At 44.0% G+C, this 21,058-nt stretch overlaps 1 protein-coding gene across 4 annotated transcripts; it reads right to left on the bottom strand.

The window, feature by feature from the left end:
• Positions 1 to 903: 903 nt before the first annotated feature.
• SLC25A51 (solute carrier family 25 member 51) lies at positions 904 to 17,819 on the bottom strand. Of its 4 annotated transcripts, none has more exons than XM_063788553.1 (3): positions 16,995 to 17,819; positions 13,326 to 13,447; positions 904 to 1,892 (listed from the first exon to the last, which is right to left on the bottom strand). In XM_063788553.1, exon 3 carries the CDS (start codon positions 1,848 to 1,850, stop codon positions 957 to 959), a length of 894 nt encoding a protein of 297 aa, XP_063644623.1. In that variant the 5' UTR covers positions 1,851 to 1,892; positions 13,326 to 13,447; positions 16,995 to 17,819; the 3' UTR covers positions 904 to 956. The 4 variants fall into 4 exon arrangements, with proteins under 4 accessions (XP_063644623.1, XP_063644622.1, XP_063644624.1 ...); XM_063788552.1 differs by having other exon boundaries at positions 17,532 to 17,816; XM_063788554.1 differs by lacking the exon at positions 13,326 to 13,447 and having other exon boundaries at positions 16,995 to 17,071.
• Between the last annotated feature and the right edge of the window lie 3,239 nt (positions 17,820 to 21,058).

Genomic DNA, 21,058 nt, shown 5'->3' with positions numbered 1-21,058 from the left:
ATGAAACTCTGTCATTTCATTATTCCTTCTTAGTCAACCTGCACAGCCTGGTTAGACCTAGATTTAACCCTAAGGTAAGATGCTGGGGTACAGAACGCTAAGAATTTTCCCCCAAGGACTCTTGCTTCCTTAAGCCCTTCTGGCTTGGTTTATGGTCTTCATTAAAAGTATAAGCCTGGCTGGGCGCAGTGGCTCACACCTGTAATCCCAGCACTTTGGGAGGCCGAGGCGGGTGGATCACGAGGTCAGGAGATCGAGACCATCCTGGCTAACACGATGAAACCCCATCTCTACTAAAAATACAAAAAAAAAAAAAAAATTAGCTGGGCGTGGCCGGGCACAGTGGCTCACGCCTATAATCCCAGCACTTTGGGAGGCCGAGGCGGGTGGATCACGAGGTCAGGGGTTGGAGACCAGCCTGACCAACATGGTGAAACCCCGTCTCTACTAAAAATACAAAACAATTAGCTGGGCATGGTGGCGGGCGCCTGTAATCCCAGCTACTTAGGAGGCTAAGGCAGGAGAATTGCTTGAACCCTGGAGGCGGAGGTTGCAGTGAGCCAAGATCGTGCCACTGCACTCCAGCCTGGGCAACAGAGCAAGACTCTGTCTCAAAAAAAATAAAAAGTATAAGCCTAACTTTGTCACTAGTCCTAAGGAGAAACTTTTAACCACAAAGTTTTTATCATTGAAGACAATATTGAACAACCCCCTATTTTGTGGGGATTGAGAAGGGGTGAATAGAGGCTTGAGATTTTCCTTTGTGTGGTAGGACTTGGAGGAGAAATCCCCTGGACTTTCACTAACCCTCTGACCTACTCCCCACACCCAGTTGATGGCTTTCCATAATAAGATTGGGATTTCCTTTAAAAAAAAAAAAAAAAAAAAAGAGGCCAAACTGCATTCTTCTTAGAAGGTCTATTCAGTTGATAAATGGCACTTAACTGATGGTTTTTTCATATAACCTTTAACAAGAACTCATAAGTTGCATTGATTATGCCCCAAGAGATGAGGGACCGATGGTAATTCAGATGGGCACCTCTGAAAAGATTTATCAGTTTTCTGTCCCGTTCCAGCCAGATTTTTTGGAAAACCTTGGGGAAAGACTGAAATTCCCCACCAATCTGAGACTGTATGCGAGTTTTTACAACATTAATTGGAAAAAACAAGAATCCCAACATGGCACCCAATAGACCTCCACAGATAAAATCATTGACCAGATGAGCACTGTGAGTCGTTGCGGTAGGCAGATGCTCCTTAATGGGACCTCGAAGGCCGAAAAACAAGACATTGCTGAGTCCATTCCGGAAAAGAATGGGCACCAAGCCTCGATAATACTCTCCAATTCCATGACATTTCAGTGCCTTGAAAGCCTGGTAAGTGTTGGTAAATTTGTCATGATGCTTGTGGTCTTGAAGCAATGTCTGAACTCTTTCCAGTGGAGTGAAAATTGCTTCTGTTGTCCCTGCAAGCACTGCCGCCACGCCACTGGTTGCAAACTCTGGAGCACTGACATGCTTGTGGAGAAGGCAGGATAAATCCTCATACAGACCAAACATAAGTGCAAGCGTAGTTGTCTTCTGCATCAATGGGGGAAGGATTCCACGATACAAATTTCGAAATCCATCCCTTCTCAACTGAAGTATTGCATCCCGGGTTTTGATGCCATACAGCTGTTGTCGAAAGAGGACCTTCTGAATGGGAAATGTGATTGCGACATTGTTGAAGGCTGCACAGCAGCCACACAAGTAATGCTTCATCTCACCAACATTTGTAATATGAGGTGATATATCTTGTTTTGAAGATGTTAGTATTGGTGGCCTCTTTTCATGAGCTTCTGAATCCATCATGTTGCTTAAGATCTTTCTTTTTCATGAAGGACTTTTTTTAACCTACAAATAATAAATGACAACGGGTAAACCCGTTTTATAGAGAGCTAAACACATGGGCTTTCTCCCTAATCCATCCTCTAATATCTGGACACCACATTTTCCTTTTCAGACTAGATCAGTGATTCTTAAAGCATTTTCAGAAGACCCCTGGAAGTCCCTGAGATCCTTTTGGGAGTCCAGGAGATTTTCCTTTTTCAAACTACATATCTATGTGAGGCTTGATTTTTTGCATATACTTTAATCAAAATGACTTATCACAACAGACTGAATGCAGCAAACAGGAAACTCCATCTTAAGTCAGACATGCAAAAGGCTTAGAAAACTGTAAAATATTTTCTAATGACTGTAAAATCATTAGAAAAAAATGGGAGGCATGAATGTTATTTTTCATGAAAATGTGTTAACATGTAATGTGTTTATCATTACCTTAAAATTCATATTTTAATTTTAAATTCCTAAAGACCCTGAATATCAGTCCACATAAACAAAGGGTGTTTGGGGCCCACAATCATTTTTAAGACTGTAAAGGAGTCCTAACACCAAAAACTTTCAGAGCCACTAGACTAGTTCGTAATTACTGACTACACTATACACGGTATCTATCTATTGTCCTGCTGAAATAGGCCCACATTCCTCCCATGAGAAATAAAATAGCAAGACATGCATTCATTCTATTCATATTTATACTTCTTTGGTACCTACTATGAACTAGGTCCTCTGCTAAGTTGCTAGAGATTCAAAGATAAGGAATTCACAAACTAATAGAATGTGCCAAGGTGAACAATTACACCAATGTGACAGCTTCTATGACAACCAACCATTGTGGGAACACAGGTAAGGGACACTGAACATGCACCTTGGAAGGTGGAGGTGTGGGACTATGGGGGCAAGGAAGGCCTGCAGGTATGTACCATGCACTCTATTTTCATGTATGAATTCTCAAAACAACTCCACAATTATTTTTCCAGTTTTACAAATGAATAAAACCAGTATTCCCTTTTGTTCTGTTCAGGGCACAGCTAGTAACTGGTGGGGTCAGCATTCTGAAATGAAGTCTGAGTGATTCCAGGGCTCATATCCCTGCTACCATAACACAGATGGCAATGACTTTGTGAGGCTGCCCTGGGATAAGAGGTGGCTATACTAGATACTGCTGAAAATGATTGGAACTAAGCCAAAGTTCCACCCCTATAATACACCTCCTTCTGTAAAATGCATGATCTTTCCTTGCCAGTCATCTAAATCTGATTCCTTCTCCCTGAAAAAATCCAGATCCAAATAGCTGGGTCATACAGAACAATTCCCACCTTCCAGTTCTGGTCTTGGAAATCACCTTTATTTGGGGGATAACATGATAACTGTATATTATATCTTAGATATAATAGAAATATATAGAAACTTCTATATATTATAAATATATATAAATATATACACACATATGTGTATGTGTGTGTGTATATGAGGCTAAATATTTTTTAATTGGATTTTAATTCCTTAACAGTAAGATACTGGCCAGGCATGGTGGCTTATGCCTGTAATCCCAGCACTTTGGGAGGCTGGGGCAGGAGGATTGCTTGAATCACGAGTTTGAGACCAGTGTGGGCAACATAGAGAGATCCTATGCCTATGAAAAAGTTAAAAATTATCTGGGCATGGTAGCACATGCCTGTAGCCCCAGCTATGTGGGATGCTGAGGTGGGAGGATCAATTGAGCCAGGGAGGTCAAGGCTGCAGTGAGCCATGATTGCACCACTGCACTCCAGCCTGGGCAACAGAGCGAGACTCTTGTTTCTAAAAATAATAACAATAATTTAAAAATTAAAAATAGTAGTCAGGCGCAGTGGCTCACACTTGTCATCCCAGCACTTTGGAAGACCAAGGTGGGAGGATTGCATGAGGCCACAAATTTGTGCCCAGCCTGGGCAACATAGTGAGACTCTGCCTCTACAAAAATCAAAATAAATTTGTTGGGCATGATGGCGTACACCAGCTACTGGGAAGGTGGAGGGAGAAGGACCTCTTGAGCCCAGGAAGTTCAGGCTGCAGTGAGCTGTGTTCATGTCACTGCGTTCCAGCCTGGGTGACAGAGTAATACCCTGCTTTGAAAAAAAAAAAAGAACATACGATCCAACAATCCTACTTCTGGGGATATAACCAAAACAATTGAAAGCGCAGTCTCAAAGACCTTGTACACCCACGTTCACAGAAGTACTATTCACAACAGCCAAGAGGTGGAAACAATCCAAACCATATTTAAGAGTTTCAATGGGAAATAATAAAAACAACAAAAAACCGTCTAGGTCTTTCACTTGGAACAAAAAATTGCCAAGTTCCTTATGTTTTTTTTCCCTCCTCATACTACACACATGCTGTGGTGAACTGCTCAACACTCAGGACAAAAGATGTTAAAGAGAACCATGATCATTCTCAAAGTAGAAAGCGTAGAGCTGAGGCACAGAAAGAATCAGATAGCATTAGTTCCTAAGGGGCGTATATCTGCCAGAGCCACCGATGTGTAATGAATATGGAACACACACACAACCATAATTTTCCTTCTAAGACTACAGATTAAGAAAATAATTCACACAACATGTACACAAAGATTCAACCATCGCCCGGCCAGCCGCCCCGTCCAGGAGGGAGGTGGGGGGCAGCCCCCACCCGGCCAGCCGCCCTGTCCGGGAGGTGGGAGGCGCCTCTGCCCGGCCACCCCTTCTGGGAAGTGAGGAGCCCCTCTGCCCGGCCGCCACCCCGTCTGGGAGGTGTACCCAACAGCTCATTGAGAACGGGCCATGATGACGATGGCGGTTTTGTCGAATAGAAAAGGGCAAAATGTGGGGAAAAGATAGAGAAATCAGATTGTTGCTGTGTCTGTGTAGAAAGAAGTAGACATAGGAGACTCCATTTTGTTCTGTACTAAGAAAAATTCTTCTGCCTTGGGATGCTGTTGATCTATGACCTTACCCCCAACCCCGTGCTCTCTGAAACATGTGCTGTGTCCACTCAGGGTTAAATGGATTAAGGGCGGTGCAAGATGTGCTTTGTTAAACAGATGCTTGAAGGCAGCATGCTCGTTAAGAGTCATCACCACTCTCTAATCGCAAGTTCCCAGGGACACAAACACTGCGGAAGGCCCCAGGGTCCTCTGCCTAGGAAAACCAGAGACCTTTGTTCACTTGTTTGTCTGCTGACCTTCCCTCCACTATTGTCCTATGACCCTGCCAAATCCCCCTCTGCGAGAAACACCCAAGGATGATCAATAAAAAAAAAAAAAAAAAAAAATTATATATATATATACACACACAACTACTTTAAAAAAAAAAAAAAACAAACAAAGATTCAGCCATAAGATAGTCACAGCCAGGCTTTTAACAGCAAATAATGAATACAAATGCTCAATAGTAAAAGACACAATGTGTAAGTGAAGATGTATCCACAGGATGAGACATAAAGTTATTAAAAATAAAGAAGTGTTTAAGGTTCAGTGTAGGATTAATTTTGAATTTTTAATGGTATTTAGACGCAAAGTAAAAATTAAATAGCATACGTATGTCAGGTACCTATGTCAGGGGAGATAAGACAGGCAAATAATTAGACAACAGGGAGATAAATGAAATCATGGAAGGTATCAAGGCCCCATACAGCAGGAGGTCATTAATCAGCTGTCTGGAGAGAATGACAGGCAGGACATGACCCGTGGGCTCGGCTCTGAAAGCTGAATAACTGTCACTATGCACATAAGGGTGAAGCACATTTTAGCCAATGGAGCAGCAGAGGCTAAGGCACAGGTGTTGGGCTAAAGGAGCAGCGGCATCGCGTTCTTGGAGGTTACTTGTGTATGCCCTGCAGGGGCACAACGTAGGTAGAGAAGGATGGGTAGCTGATGAGGACAGAGAAGCCGGTTAGGACCCTCAGGAAAATCCCAAGACCCTCTGAACAATACTACATTATATATATACAATATATATAATACTACATTATATATACACAATATATATAATACTACATTATATATACACAATATATATAATACTACATTATATATATACAATATATATAATACTACATTATATATATACAATATATATAATACTACATTATATATATACAATATATATAATACTACATTATATATATACAATATATATAATACTACATTATATATATATATTTTTTTCTTTTTCTTTTTTTTTGAGACAGTGTCTCACTGTTGCCCAGGCTGGAATGCAGTAGTGCAATCTTGGCTCACCTGCAGCCTCAACCTCCTGGGGTCAAGCAATTCTCCCACCTCAGCCCTCTGAGTACCTGGGACTACAGGCACATGCCACCACACCTGGTTAATTTTTTTTTTTTTTCTTTTAGATGGAGTCTCACTCTGTTGCCCAGGCTGCAGTGTAGTAGCACGATCTCAGCTCACTGCAACCTCTGCCTCCTGGGTTCAAGCGATTTTACTGCCTCAGCCTCCCAAGTAGCTGGGATTACAAGTGCGCACCACCATGCCCAGCTAGTTTTTCTATTTTTAGTAAAGACAGATTTTTGCTGTGTTGGTCAGGCTGGTCTTGAACTCCTGACCTCAGGTGATCCGCCCGCCTTGGCCTCCCAAAGTGCTAGGATTACAGGTGTGGGCCACAGCGCCTGGCCCAATTTTTGTATTTTTTTGTAGACATGAGGTTTCACCATGTTGCCCAGGCTGGTCTTGAGCTTCTGGGCTGAAGTGATCCAACTGCCTCAGCCTCTCAAGGTGCTGGGATTACAGGTGTAAGCCACTGTGCCCAGCCAAATTTTTTTGCTTTCTCTTGTGAAGCAAATGAAAGAAACTATTTTACTTAAGTATGTTACACTAAGATCTGTATATCCTTTTCTAAGAATATAGACTATGATTAAGAAAATGTAGACATCTGTACAATCTATGGCCTAACGCCTCTTTGGAGTTTGAGCTGCTTTGCTGTCATGTTCCTATTAGAAAAGATGAACTCTTCTTACCTAAGAGCAAGTTAGGACTAAGTCACTGCAGGCCCAAAGTCTACCCTAAGGAAGGTAATACAAGGAGTCAGGAAACTTCTCCCCACTCAAAGAAAGTCACTTGGTTGTATCCAGAGAGCTGGGCAGTGTCAGAGCTCAAACCTTTCACTGTCCCTCCCTGATCAGGAGAGCCATACCACCTCTAAGGTCCAAAATATTTTGTTCAGTTGAAGAAACCTGCTCTGAAAATTTGTTTCACTGCCTTTTAAACAGAGAGAAATTACTTCCGATTTTGGCAGTTACTAATGAGGTTAGATTATGAAGTCACCTGTATGCTCCACTGAGAGATGCCAGATTCCTTGGAGTTGGGCTGTTTGTAGATCCAGTAACAACAAAAAATCATTTAAATAAAAATTCACAGAAGAAACGTGTATAACCTACATGAATAGAGAAAAAAAGCTGGAAACCAATTAAACACACAGAGAGCCTCTCCTCCAGGCTCACTGGCCTACTCGGGTCACTTCTCACCTGAACTAATGCAAGGGACCCTGCAGCAATCAGCCTGACTCTGTTCACGCTCACCCACCCCTATTCCCTGCCCTCTTCAACCTACTCGTCATTTTAAAAAGAAACACACACACACACACTACTAAGTTTAAAAAGTGAGGTATGTAACAATGCATTTTGGAATCTAATATTAGCACAGAGATACCTCAGCGTTCAGAATGGTTGCACAGTACTCTATGAAATGACTGCACTGTATACAATTTATTCTACCTCCTATTTATGGTTGCTGTTTTTTTTTATGGTTTTGTATTATTAAGGTTTGGAAAACTCTGTGGACAATTCAGCTTGCCAAGTGTGTGAGTGGGTATACAAAAGATATACATTTTTAATTCCAAGACCTTCCAGAGAGTGTCTAGAGGAAAGGTCTAATTAAACCTGCCCCCACTCACCTTTTTTTTTAACTTTTTTTTTTTTTTTTGAGGCAGAGTCTTGCTTTGTTGCCCAGGCTGGAATGCAGTGGTGCGATCTCGGCTCACTGCAACCTCCACCTCCTGGGTTCAACTGATTCTCCTGCTTCAACCTCCCGAGTAGCTGGGATTAGAGGTGCCCGCCACCATGCCTGGCTAATTTTTCTATTTTTGTAGAGACGGGGTATCAACTTGTTGGCCAGGCTGGTCTTGAACTCCTGGGCTCAAGTGATCTGTCCGCCTTGGCCTCCCAAAGTGCAGGGATTACAGGCATGAGCCACTGGCCTGGCCTTTTAAAAAAAATTTTAAGTTCTGAGGTACGTGTGCAGGTTTGTTATGTAAACTTGTGCCATGGGGTTTGTTGTACAGATTATTTCGCCACCCAGGTATTAAGCCTAGTACCCATTAGTTATTTTTCCTGATCCTCTCCCTCCTCCCACCCTCCACTCTCCTATAGGCCCCAGTGTGTGTTGTTCCCCTCTATGTGTCCATGAGTTCACATCATTTAGCTTCCAATTGTAAGTGAGAACATGTGGTATTTGGTTTTCTGTTCCTGAGTTAGTATGCTAAGAATAATGGCTTCCAGCTCCATCCATGTTCCAGCAAAGGGCACAATCTTGCTCTTTTTATGCCTGCATAGTATTCCATGGTGTATGTGTACCACGTCTTCTTTATCCCGTGTACTACTGATGGGCATTTAGGTTGATTCCATGTCTTTGCTACTGTGAATAGTGCTGCAGTGAACATGGCTGTGCATGTGTCCTTATAGTAGAACTATTCCTTTGGGTATTGTTTTTTTCTATTTCACCTTTAAACAATGCAGCAATGGGCAACCTTGTACCTACACCATGTGAATTGTTTTGCCATTAAAAACTTTTTTTTTTTGAGACAAGGTCTCATTCTGTTGCCCAGGCTACGATGCAGTGGCACAGTCATGGTTTACTGTAACCTCGAACTCCTAGGTTCAAATGACCCTCCTGCCTCAGCCTCCTGAGTAGCTGGAACTACAGGTATCCACCATCACATTCGGCTTTTTTTTTTTTTTTTGTAGAGAAGGGGTCTTGTTATGTTAGCCAGGCTGGTCTCCAACCCCTAGCCTCAAGCGATCCTAATGCCTCAGCTTCCCAAAGTGCTGGGATTGTAAGGAGTGAGCCACCTTGACTGCCATTTAAAATTTTTGAATATGATTCCCCATCTTTCATTTCTATTCACCACTTCTTTACTATACATTTTCATATATGTTGCCCATTTTTCTGCTGGCACTTTGGTTGTCTTACTGATCTGTAAAGTATCTTTTGGATATGAAGCAAATGAATCTATTTTAGTCAAATTGTGGCAAATAATTTTTCCATGTCTATATCATTTTTATACACTGAAGTTCTTAATTTGAATATTAAATATATCTCAACTTCTAGATTTCATGTTCTCCTAAGAAGGTCTTCATTACTCCAAAATTATTAACAAGTAATCCAGGCTTCCTTCCACAACTTTTTTTTTTTTTTTGAGAGAGTCTCACTCTATCATCTAGGATAGAGCACAGAGGCATGATCTCGGCTCACTGCAACCTCTGCCTTCCTGGTTCAAGTGATTCTCCTGCCTCAGCCTCCCAAGTAGCTGGGATGATAGGTGTGTGCTGCCATGCCCTGCTAATTTTTATATTTTTAGTAAAGACAAGGTTTTGCCACATTGGCCAGGCTGGTCTCAAACTCCTGGCCTCAAGTGACCTGCCTGCCTTGGCTTCCCAAAGTGCTCGGATTACAGGCCCTTCCATAATTTTTATGGTGAATTATCACATATACTGTAATATCTCTGGAATATCAGTTTAAGAAGTGAGGCAAAGATAACAGACTGCCAACATCACTGATGACTGAACTTTGTTTCCATCAGTTGCAGCATAATCTAAATACCCACGGGCGTTTGCGTTTATTTCTGCACTCCATTCTTTTCCACAAAGAGCCTGGTATTTCTTCTCTAGTACTAACCTGTTTTAACCTATTGCAGCAACAAAATATAGTTCATCATCTAGTAGGGCTTCCCCCTCCAAAGATAATTATTACAGTTTTTCTGGCCCTCTCACTTTTCTCAGGTAAACTTCAGTGTACTCTTCCCCAAAATCCTGTTGGTGTTTTATGGTGGAAGATGTATCCACAGAATGAGGCATATATATTTAAAATAGGCTGGGTGGCCGGGCACAGTGGCTCACGCCGGTAATCCCAGTACTTTGGGAGGCCGAGGTGGGTGGATCACTTGAAGTCAGGAGTTTGAGACCAGTCTGGCCAACATGGCGAAACTCCATCTCCACTAAAAATACAAAAATTAGCCAGGCGTGGTGGTGTGCACCTGTTGTCCCACCTACTCTGAAGGCTGAGGCAGGAGAATCACTTGAACCCAGGAGGCGGAGGTTGCAGTGAGCCGAGATTGCACCACTGCACTCCAGCCTGGGTGACAAGTGCAAAGCTCTGCCTCAATAAATAAATATTTAAGGTTCAGAACAGTATTAACTTTGAATTTTTAGTGGTATTTAGATGGAAAGAGTGAAAATTAAAGAGCATATGTATGTCCGGTACCTATGTCAGGGGAGATAAGACGTGCAAATTAATTAGACTATAGGGAGATAAGTGCAATCATAGAAGGTATCAAGGCCCCGTACAGCAGGAGGTCATTAACTAGCTGTCCAGAGGGAATGACAGACAGGACATGACAAGTCTATCTTAATTTTAAATACTGATCATCTTTTCAAAATTGAATCTTAACTTTACAAGAACTTGGTATCTTCCTATTATAACTTTTTGCAAACCTTAAAGCATTAAAATTTTCTTCACATAGATATTATTTCTTACATCTATGTATTTTACCTTTTTGGTTACTATTATATTTTAAATTTTTTAATTTTTTTTCTTTTTGAGATGGGGTTTCACTATGTTGCCCAGGCTGGTCTTCAACTTCTGGGCTCAAGTGATCCTCCTGCCTCAGCCTCCCAAAGTGCTGAGATTACAGACATGAGCCACTTTGCCCTGCCTGATTATTATTATTCATAGGCTATTTACTTCCATCAGTTTTCTAACTAGTTTTCGTTTGCATAAGAAAACAACTAACAATTCTTGGGTATTAAGGTTAGAACCAGCTAACTTACTGAATTCTTACTATGTCTCGGTTTTTTGGTGAACGTTTTAGTTTCCACCATGTAAAAGATCACTTGCAAAAAATTTTGCCTTCTCTTTTATAATATGTGTAATTCTTTCTTCTTATTGAACTGATAAATACTTCCTGAACAAAATTAAATTATAATAAGGGATTATAATAAATTATAATTATAATCCCTATATATAATTACATATATATATAATTATAGTTGTTATATTTTTCTTGACACCTGTGGGAACTCTCCTAGGGATTATCATTAAGTTGGCTTTTGGTTTTAAACAGGAAGTTTTTGTCATCTGAGTGTTCATAATCCAGGTCCTAGCAGTTTTCAAGTTTACACAGGGAAACAAATCATCAAGACACAAAAACGTTCACTGATCAGCTGAGTCATATAAGATTTATTCCACTCAAGTATCCCTCCTCCCTGTTTATCATCTACCCCTGCCCATCTGTAGGACTCTACTGTAAACATGAAGTGAAGGAGGCCTTCCTTTTGCTATCACATAATTTCATCTCACAAATCATGCCAAAAACCCCAAGACTTCAATCTATATTCATTCTAAGAATTAGTAGAGCTGCAATTATAATTTAAGCTCCTGCCCCCAACTATTAACTATGAAATTGTGCTTCCCATTAAGAATGGATTCCAGGCCAGGAGCAGTAGTTTACACCTGTAATCCCAGCACTCTGGGAGGCCGAAGCAGGCAGATCACTTGAGGTCAGAAGTTCAAGACCAACCTGGCCAACATGGCGAAACCCTATCTGTACTAAAAATACAAAAATTAGCCGGGGGTGGCCGGGTGCGGTGGCTCACGCCTGTAATCCCAGCACTTTGGGAGGCTGAGACGGGTGGATCACCTGAGGTCAGGAGTTCAAGACCAGCCTGACCAACATGGAGAAATCCTGTCTCTACTAAAAATACAAAATTAGCCAGGCGTGGTGGCGCATGCCTGTAATCCTAGCTATTCGGGAGGCTGAGGCAGGAGAATTGCTTGAACCTGGGAGGCGGAGGTTGCAGTGAGTTGAGATTATGCCATTGCACTCCAGCCTGGGCAACAAGAGTGAAACTCCATCTCAAAAAAAAAAAAAAAATTAGCCGGGCATGGTGGCACGCACCTGTAATCTCAGCTACTTGGGAGGCTGAGGCAGGAGAATTGCCGGAATCCAGGAGGCAAGGTTGCAGTGAGCCAAGATTGTACCACTGCACTCCAGCCTGGGCGACACAGCAAGACTCTGTCTCAAAAATAAATAAATAAATAAAATAAAAATGAATTTCATTTTTCTAGTCAACTGATAAGTCAAACTGAGAGAATTTTCAAACATGGGAAGGAAATATACATTTATTATTGTTGTACTGAAGTTCAATCACCTCCACACCTTCCCACCACCAATAACTCAAGAGTCTATCTTAAACTTTGGTCAAATGCTTTTAGAAAGCTCCTGAGATGATCATACAAACACTGGAGACAGCCAGTGTAATATTTAAGAGTACAGCCTCTGGAACCTACTAATTACCTACTTAAATCCTAGCTCCACCACACATGTACTGTGTGACCTCTGACAAGTCACTCCATAGCTTATTCTCTTTATAAAACATGGCTATTAACTACCTCATAGACTAGCTCAATTAACTGAGCTAACAACATGTAAAGTGCCCAGGACAGCGGTCTAGTGTACAGTAGGAACTCAACAAGGGCAAGCTATTTTATTATTCTTTTCTGTCTTTTCTGACTTATTCATTTGGTGTATTATGTTAGCATATTTCTTGGTGATTACTCACTCTTGCAATATGTGGATAAATGCTACTTGGCCGTGGTGAAATATTCTTTCATCATACTGCTAACTTCCATTTACTAATATTTTAAAATTTCATATTACTGTTCATAACAGATCATGTTGTCATTTTTTTTTCTTCTTTTACAAGACAGGGTCTCACTCTGTCACCCAGGCTGGAGTGCAGTGGTACAATCATGGCTCACTGCAGCCTCAAGCTCCTAGACTCAAGCAATTCTCCCAGCTGGGACCACACACGTGCGCCACCATGCCTGGCTAATTTTTCACTTTTTTGTAGAGACAGGGTCACTCTGTGTTGCCCAGGCTGGTCTGAAGCTCCTTGGTTCAAGCAATCCTCCTGCCTCAGCCTCCCAAAGTGTTGGGATTATGGGCATAAGCCTTGGCACTCAGATAAGTTTTCAGTTTTAATACTATCTTCACATCAAGTGCCAGTGTCAATGTTCCACTGGCTTTGTAAAAAGAATATGTGATTCCCCGCCCCCCCCCCACCCCCATCATACTGTAGAACAATTTAAATCTTATCAAAATGATGTGTTCCTTGAAGTTTAATTGCATTCACCTGTGACATCTGAGCCTGGAGTTTGGCAGGATGATAGCTTTGTGATAATGTTCCCAATTTCTTCCATTGTTATTGTTCTGTTAGGTTCTCTCTTCTTGAATCAATTTTGATAACTGGATTTCCTTAAAAAAAAAAAAAAATTCTGGTTTAATTTATATAGCCTTTTTTTTTTTTTTTTTTTTTGTAGAGACAGGGTCTCGCTATGTTGTCCACGGTGGTCTCAAACTCCTGGGCTCAAGTGTTCCTCCCACCCTGGCCTCCCAAAGTGTTGGGATGACAGGCATGAGCCACTGCTCCCAGCCTATTTTTATTTTTAAAGACAGGATCTTGGCCAGGTGTGGTGGCTCATGCCTGTAATCCCATCACTTTGGGAGGCTGAGGCAGGCGAATCATGAATGAGGTCAGGAAATCGAGACCATCCTGGCTAACACGGTGAAACCCCATCTCTACGAAAAATCCAAAATTTAGCCAGGCATCGTGGCACGCACCTGTAGTCCCAGCTACCTGGGAGGCTGAGGCAGGAGAATTGCTTGAACCCGGGAGGCAGAGGTTGCAGTAAACCAAGATCACAGCAAGACTCCATCCAGAAAAAAAAAAAAAAAAATGACAGGGTCTTGTTCTGTCACCCAGACTGGAGTACGGTGGTACGATCATGGCTCACTGCAGCCTGGACCCCTGGGGCCTCAGTCTCCTGAGTAGCTAGGACCACAGGTGCATGCCACCATGCTTGGCTAACTTTTAAAAAACATTTTTTTAGCAGAGAGGGGGCCTTGCTATGTTGCCCAGGCTGGTCTTGAACTCCTGCCTTGGCCTCCCAAAGTGCTGGGATTTACAAGCCACTGCACCCATCCAACACTTGCTGTTTTAAAAAATTATTTCTAACCTGTGTACTTATGTTCCCTTTTTTCTTGAGCAGGGTTATCAGTTTATCTAATTTATAACTTTACCACTCCTAGCAAAGCAGCAGCTTCTGAATTACCAATTTTACTATTTCTCAGTTTTGTTTTGTTTTTTTGAGACAGAGTTTTGCTCTGTCGCCTGGGCTGAAGTGCAGTGGCTACCTCACAGTTCACTGCACTTACTGCAGCCTTGACCTCCTGGGCTCAAGCAATCCTTCCACCTCAGCCATCTGAGTACCTGGGACCACAGGCCCGCACCACCAAGCCCAGCTAATTTTTGTATGTTTTGTAGAGACAGGGTTTCTCTACGTTGCCCAGGCTGGTCTCAAACTCCTTGGGCTCACATCATCTGCCAGCCTTGGCCTCCCAAAGGGGACTACAGGCATCAGCCACTGTGCTCACCTAGTTTAAAAAAAAAATTTTTTTTTTGAGACAGAGTCTCACTCTGTTGCCCAGGCTGGAGTGCAGTGGCACAATCTTGGCTCACCGCAACCTCCACCTCCTGGGTTCAAGCGATTCTCCTGCCTCAGCCTCCCAAGTAGCTGGGATTACAGGCATGCCACAATACCCGGCTAATTTCTGTATTTTTAGTGGAGACGGGGTTTCACTATGTTAGCCAGGCTGGTCTCAAACTCCTGAGCTCAAGTGATCCAGCCTGCCTTGGCCTCCCAAAGTGCTGGGATTACAGGTGTGAGCCACTGTGCCTGGCTTATTTTCTTGTAATTCTTAAGTGAGACAACTATTTTTATCCTTTATTTCATAACTTGACTGTTTAAGGCTGTGTACTTTTCTTTGAGCAAAACTCTTACTACTATTTAAGAGAGTTGGCATTTTGTCTTAACTATGCTTGCTAGTAAGTGTCCCAAAATCTTCAGTGAGTCTAGTGTTGTTATTCACAGTAAAAATAAGATTAAAGGGAAAAAAAAGGTTCCAGAATATCATCTGTTCCCTCTCTCCTCTCCCTTTCTTAATGTACAGAGTTTTGGGGCTTAATATGATTAACTTCAAGATATGTTCTAGACACTGAAGTCTGTTAGGGTATTGAGTTTGATAATTATTAGTTCTACTACATCCTTACTTTTTAATGATTCAGCTGATAGGTATGAGTTAAAAACTCTTATTAGTACACTTACAAGCTAAGATTAATCAATATTTGAAGTCCTAAAACTTAGTCTAGAAATGCTTGATACCTATGTAATGCTTTGCACTTCTTCAGTTTCAGAATTAAACAATGTTAAATCAACAAGAATATTTAGATTAATGTACATGATTACATGATAGTGACAATTTATGAATGTCAAAACCATTTTATTTTTACATATTGAGCACACAAAATATTTTAAATTCTAAAGTCACCACCTACAAGCTGTTTACATATGCTCCTTGACAGTACAAGCCAAGTTATTTGCGTACTTGAACAACAATAAAAATTTTGTCCATGTTCACTTTTACTGGAATGTTACTTGTATTACTTTCTGAAATTTTGCAAATAAAGGTTAGTTTATTTATGACTCTGTGTGAGAATGGGGACTGTTATTAAACAAGTAGAAAACTACAGCTAACAGAAGTTAACCATTTATTGACCACCATATCAAACTATTTTAAGAACATTACTGTACATTGAGATTCTCAGATTTAAAAAATAGGCCTAGATGGGGGAAAAAATGTTATGAAACCCTCCTGGACTTTACAGATTTAAAGCTTTTTCTCTAGTTTAATCCTGCACACCAGGATGGTGTGAACATGTTCTTAATTTAGCAATAGAAGGATAATGTGCACAGCATTATTTGGTAGTACAGTTTAGACTTTTGCATGTTTACCTATACTGTGAACATGGTTAAATTTCTTTGCTAAACTGATCTTTATATTTTTATTCATTAATGTGGATAATTCTTTGCAATTCATTGCAAAATTTATTTACCATAACTTTACGCTTGTTTGCTACGTAAAACTATCTCATCATAAGGGAGCAGTTAATGAACTTGATTTTCAAGCAACTACAAGTGTCAAGCTTCTGTGACTAAGAAAACAGTGTAAAGTCTAAAACCTTATTATAATTTACAGCCTACATGGATCAGCATGATACAGATATGATCCTAGCACAAAGGTCTCTGCAAAAACTGGGGAGAGGGTAACTCCAATTCTCAAAGGATGTGAATTTCCACTAGTCAGCAGGTCTGAGTCAGCATTCAGAACAAGATCAGCCTGGGTCTAGTCCTAGTTACGACACTAGCTTGCCAATATAAAGACAAAGCAATATCTGATTTTAAAATCCACTGATCTGAGTTTGCTTTCATTTACCAAACGAGAGATCAGATGAGTCAACTCCTAGCTTGTTTTCCCCTGAGATGCGCTAAGGGTGATTCCAGTTCCAAAGCGGAAACCTGTGCTCTAAACCACTATGGGACCTCAAGAGTCCTAGCACCTTTTGATCCTATGGAATCCTTTCAAAGCACGGGCAGAGGCGGCTCAAAATGGCAAGGTCACTATACATTTCAAGGGCTTCTGTTTCAGAGATTACAAGTAGAGAGAAACAGAAGGTGGGAATTCAGATCAGCTAGGTAGAGCTGTGAGGTGCAAAACAAAGGTTTTGCAGAAAGTTGAGGTGCTGACATACTCCATCTAGCTAAACTGAACACCAGATAACGGATGGAGACTAACACCACCAACACCATCGTCCCCGAAAATCCTTGTACAAGTGAGCTTCCTACAACGCGATGCAATATGCTGTCGCAGAACAAGCACTGCCAGGCTATGTAGCTGAACTCACCGTTCTCCAGGCGTCCATTTCCCCAACCTGTGAAAGGCGGGGAGGGGGTTGGACAAGATCACTAAGTCCTCTTCCGTCTCTGACACTTCACAGTCAGGGGTCCCGAGGTGAGGCCGAAATCCCAGTCTCCCGGGACGCAGAGGCCCTTGCGCGGTGCCATCCCCGCTGTCCCCCGGGCGCAGGCAGCTCCCGGCTCCTCCCCGCCCCTGCGGTTCCTGTACACCAGGGAGGTGCCTCCCCAGCCCAGGGCGCGCCCGAATGAAGGGACAGCGCCTTCGCGGGAAAGGTCGCCCAGCAGCCGGACAAACACCCGCGGCAGGCGGGGGAGCCGGGAGCCGAGGAGGCTCAGAACTGATTCCGCCCGCGCCGCCTGGGTGGGGCCCGCAGGGGCCGGGCCAGGGCAGCCGGAGCGCGCAGAAGACAGGGATGGGCCCCCAGGGCGGCAGCCTGCCCCAGCGGGCCCTTCAGCGCGTTTCCCCTCCCTCCAACCTCATGCGAAGAAAGCCCGGTGCTTCCCCACGCTCGTCCCACACTCACCCATCACCGCCGGCGTCCCGCAGGACGGCTAGCGAGCCGGGGCCGCGCAGGCGCAGACTGTGACCGACCCCGAGGTTGGGGCGCAGCGCCACGCGCTGGGCGCTGTTGGGGTCACGTGAGGGAGACACCGCCCCGCCCCGCCTCCCCTCCCTCGGTCCGCGGCCCGCCAGATGTCGCCAGCCTACTTCTCCTGGCCGCAGGCCGCCGCGGCGGGGCAGGTAGAGGGCCACGCCAGCACACCTGTCAGGATGCGGGCTCCGCTAGCCACCATGCTTCACCCTTGATGCCGTACGGTGGCCTCAGCGTGCCAGAAACAGCCAACGCGTTCTCTAGCGTGCTGCCTGCAGCGGGCGTCTGGGCATTGTCGGTTTTAGGGGCCTTGTCGGTTCTGCGGGGCGAGCGCCTTCGCGGAAAACTCCAAAGTACCCTCTGTGGAGCCTTGTTGAGTATCTTCAAACCTTCAGAGGGACCTTTTATCAGCGACCCATGCCGCAGTTTACAGAAGAACGCTTTGTGCGTGCTTTGGGACGTATGGATCACTTTTAAACTTTTTCCTTTGAAGCTCAGACAGCTTGCGGGGGGCTTGGGAGGAGCGCTGCCCGGGGAGTTAGAAGGCTTGGGTCAAAGTCATAGCCCTCATACTTCTTGAGAGTGACCTTGGACGAGTCGCTGGACCCTGAGCCCCAAATCTCCGTCTGAAAAGTAACCCGTGCCTTGTATGCGTCCTCGGGCTGTTGCAGTAGTCTTTGGAAATGATGGTTCTGACTCTGAGTTGGAAACTGGAACGCACACAACAGATGGGAGGCGTTGAAGGAAACAGAAAGGTCGGCCTGAGGGGAGAGGCATTTCAGGAGGCTTGCGGATGTGTGAAGTGTGTGCACTGTGCTTGGGGCGAGCCCAAGCAGTAACCCCACCCGAGTGAAGCGTTCTTGGGGGGATCGGCTCCGGGTGGGCGACGTTCCCCGCGTGCCCCCTTCCCCCGAGAGCACTTTGTAGACACTGACTCCAAAAGCGGGTCTGGTCTCTGCCCAGCCCCACTTTGGCTGGCGTGCTTAGGTGCCTCTCAGGAAGCTGGAGACCACCCTCCCCCATTCCAGTAAACGCTCCATTGAGGAACCTACTGCGTGCCAGGTCCTGGGGAGCTTAGCGTCTGATGAAGGATACAACAACAAAAGACTGGAAATTCAGAAGCATGAGGGGACCTCCCCCCTCGAGGGAGAACCAGAGATGGCTTCACAGAGTAGACGTTTGAACTGGGCCTTGGAGGATGGATGAGTGGAATTTGGCCCAGTGGAGAAAGTCATAGCAGCAGGAGATAAGATTGTAAGGGTCAGGTGGTGGGGCTGGATAATGCGAATTTTGACTGTCAGACACAGACACCTGCCATCTAATTAGTATGCGAGGGATAAATTTTGGACTCCGCAGGATAAGGACAAGGCTACACAATGGCTTAGAACAGTTAATCGGGCAACAGTTGGAAAGGGCCTTTGCCTCAAAATTATGTTTGCCCTGTCTTGTGTGAATGCCTATTCAGATGCATTATTTGAAAAATAAATAAACCAGGCAGGCATCCAGGGTGTTCATAAGCATAAATAATTAATTTCAGATTAGAATGGAGAGGTTATTCTCCTGCGGTAAAACCTGAACAAGAAGGAAAAGACTGAAATTAAACACACAATTGGGGCACACCAGACTCAGAAAATCCCAGGCTAACGGGAAAACTGAGGTCTGGAGCTGAGCCCAGTCTGCTTCTTTTATGCTGCTGCAGGCCACAGCACAGTCCTCTGCCCCTCCAGCTCTTAGTTCCTTGTCAGAAACCCCCAGGCCCTTCATTGGCTCTTCTTGGGCATATGAATGTTGGGGATGAAAACCCTCTATTTTTGGATACCAGATCCATCTTAAAGTTAGCCCTTCATTTCTGTCCTCATCCACCCATTCCTGCATTCCATACCTCCAGCCACTAGGTCAGCTGCCAGATATCCTCCAACCCAGCTGTGATCATGTCATCCCCCAGCTTAAAAATCTCCAATGGTTCCCTCTTGGTTCCCCCAGTAAATCCAAACTCCTTAACTCGGTGCACGGGGCTGTCCTGTCCTGGCCCTTTTGCCAGTCTGTCCACCTCAACCCCAACTATATTCTGTGCTTTAGCCATATGCAGTCTCAGTGTTTTGCAAATCCTGTGTTCCTTAAGACTGTTTCCCCCTTTCACCACTGATACATGTTAGCCCTTCACCAAATAGCCCTTCAAGGTCCTTTTGCCTCCTCTCCCTCCTAGAAGCCTTCCCTGATCATCTCAGGCAAAATTGACTGTCCTTGCCCCTGCCTTCTATGGCCCAAAGTTTGGGGCGCTTCTGACATCCTGTCCTATGTTGTAGTCACTCATGACAGTTGGATCTTTCCCACCGCTAGCTCATGAGGGCAGAGCTGTCTGGCTTTTTCCTGGCTCTCCAACTCAGTGCTTGGCAAAAAGGGCGCCTAGGAGATATTTGCTGAAATGAAATGCGGGTGGAGAGCAGAGCTGTTGGAAGGCAGGGCCTGGGTTCTTGGGGGAAAGGGCCATAGGAAGGTTGCTGGTGGATCTTTGCTTAATCACCCTCCACTCCTCCCCTCAAAAAATGCTTTCTAGAAGGTTGTCTGGTGCCCTCAGACTTCATTGGCTCTTAGGTGCATGAAAACAGCCTTACGCAAGCTGTCAGTGGAGTATCAGCTACTGTGAGTGACTATCTCTGCCACTCCCCTTCACACCCCCAGTACCAAATGGCCAAGGGCCAGCCAGCCCCTTGGTGTTCCCTTCCCTGAACTTGCTGCATTCTTTTCACGTCCCCCAACGCTTGGGTATTTTTTGTCCTCTGTGCCTAAAAGGTCTTGCTTGCTTCATAACAATGTCCTGTTCCTCCTGCATGGCTCAGTTCAGAGGCTTCTGGTCACTGCTGCCCCATCTGAACTCACTACGTCCTGCTGCAGAGCCCCTCAGTGCTGTCAGCCCCACCCTCCCTTGCCCCCACCTCAGGTCCTTGCAGTCTGTCCCCATGGCTGGTCTGTGAACTCCAGGACCTTCTCCCTTTCTGCTTCATTCATGTCCAAACCTGCTCTGATCCAGCAACTCACGTGCATCTGTATTTATAACATATAACAGAAACCCAGGGTTTACCCTGCAAGCCTGGGAGATTGTCTGTTCTCTTCAATTTATTCATTCAATTTATTCATTCATTCTTCAATTTATTCAGAGCAAACCTGCTCTGATCCAGCAACTCATGTGCATCTGTATTTATAACATATAACAGAGACCCAGGGTTTACCCTGCAAGCCTGGGAGATTGTTTGTTCTCTTCAATTTATTCATTCATTCATTTTAATGGTGGTGGGGACCCACTGAATCAGTGATTCTTAGCCCTGTTTCAGATTAGAATCATCTGGGAAGCTTTGAAAACAAAACAACAGCCACCCCCCGCCCCACTCCCTGGCCCCATTCCCCTGCCCCAGAGGTTCTGATTTAATTGGTTTGCAGTGGGACCTGAACCTTAGTAT

The sequence above is a fragment of the Pan troglodytes genome, chromosome 11 (assembly GCF_028858775.2).
Source record: "Pan troglodytes isolate AG18354 chromosome 11, NHGRI_mPanTro3-v2.0_pri, whole genome shotgun sequence".
In the NCBI taxonomy this organism is placed as follows: Eukaryota; Metazoa; Chordata; class Mammalia; order Primates; family Hominidae; genus Pan; species Pan troglodytes.
This window is presented reverse-complemented; position numbering and strand designations above follow the sequence as displayed.

What these genes read in the sequence shown, in the direction of transcription:
- SLC25A51 (XM_063788553.1), bottom strand. Translation starts at nt 1,850, where the DNA reads ATGATGGATTCAGAAGCTCATGAAAAGAGGCCACCAATACTAACATCT.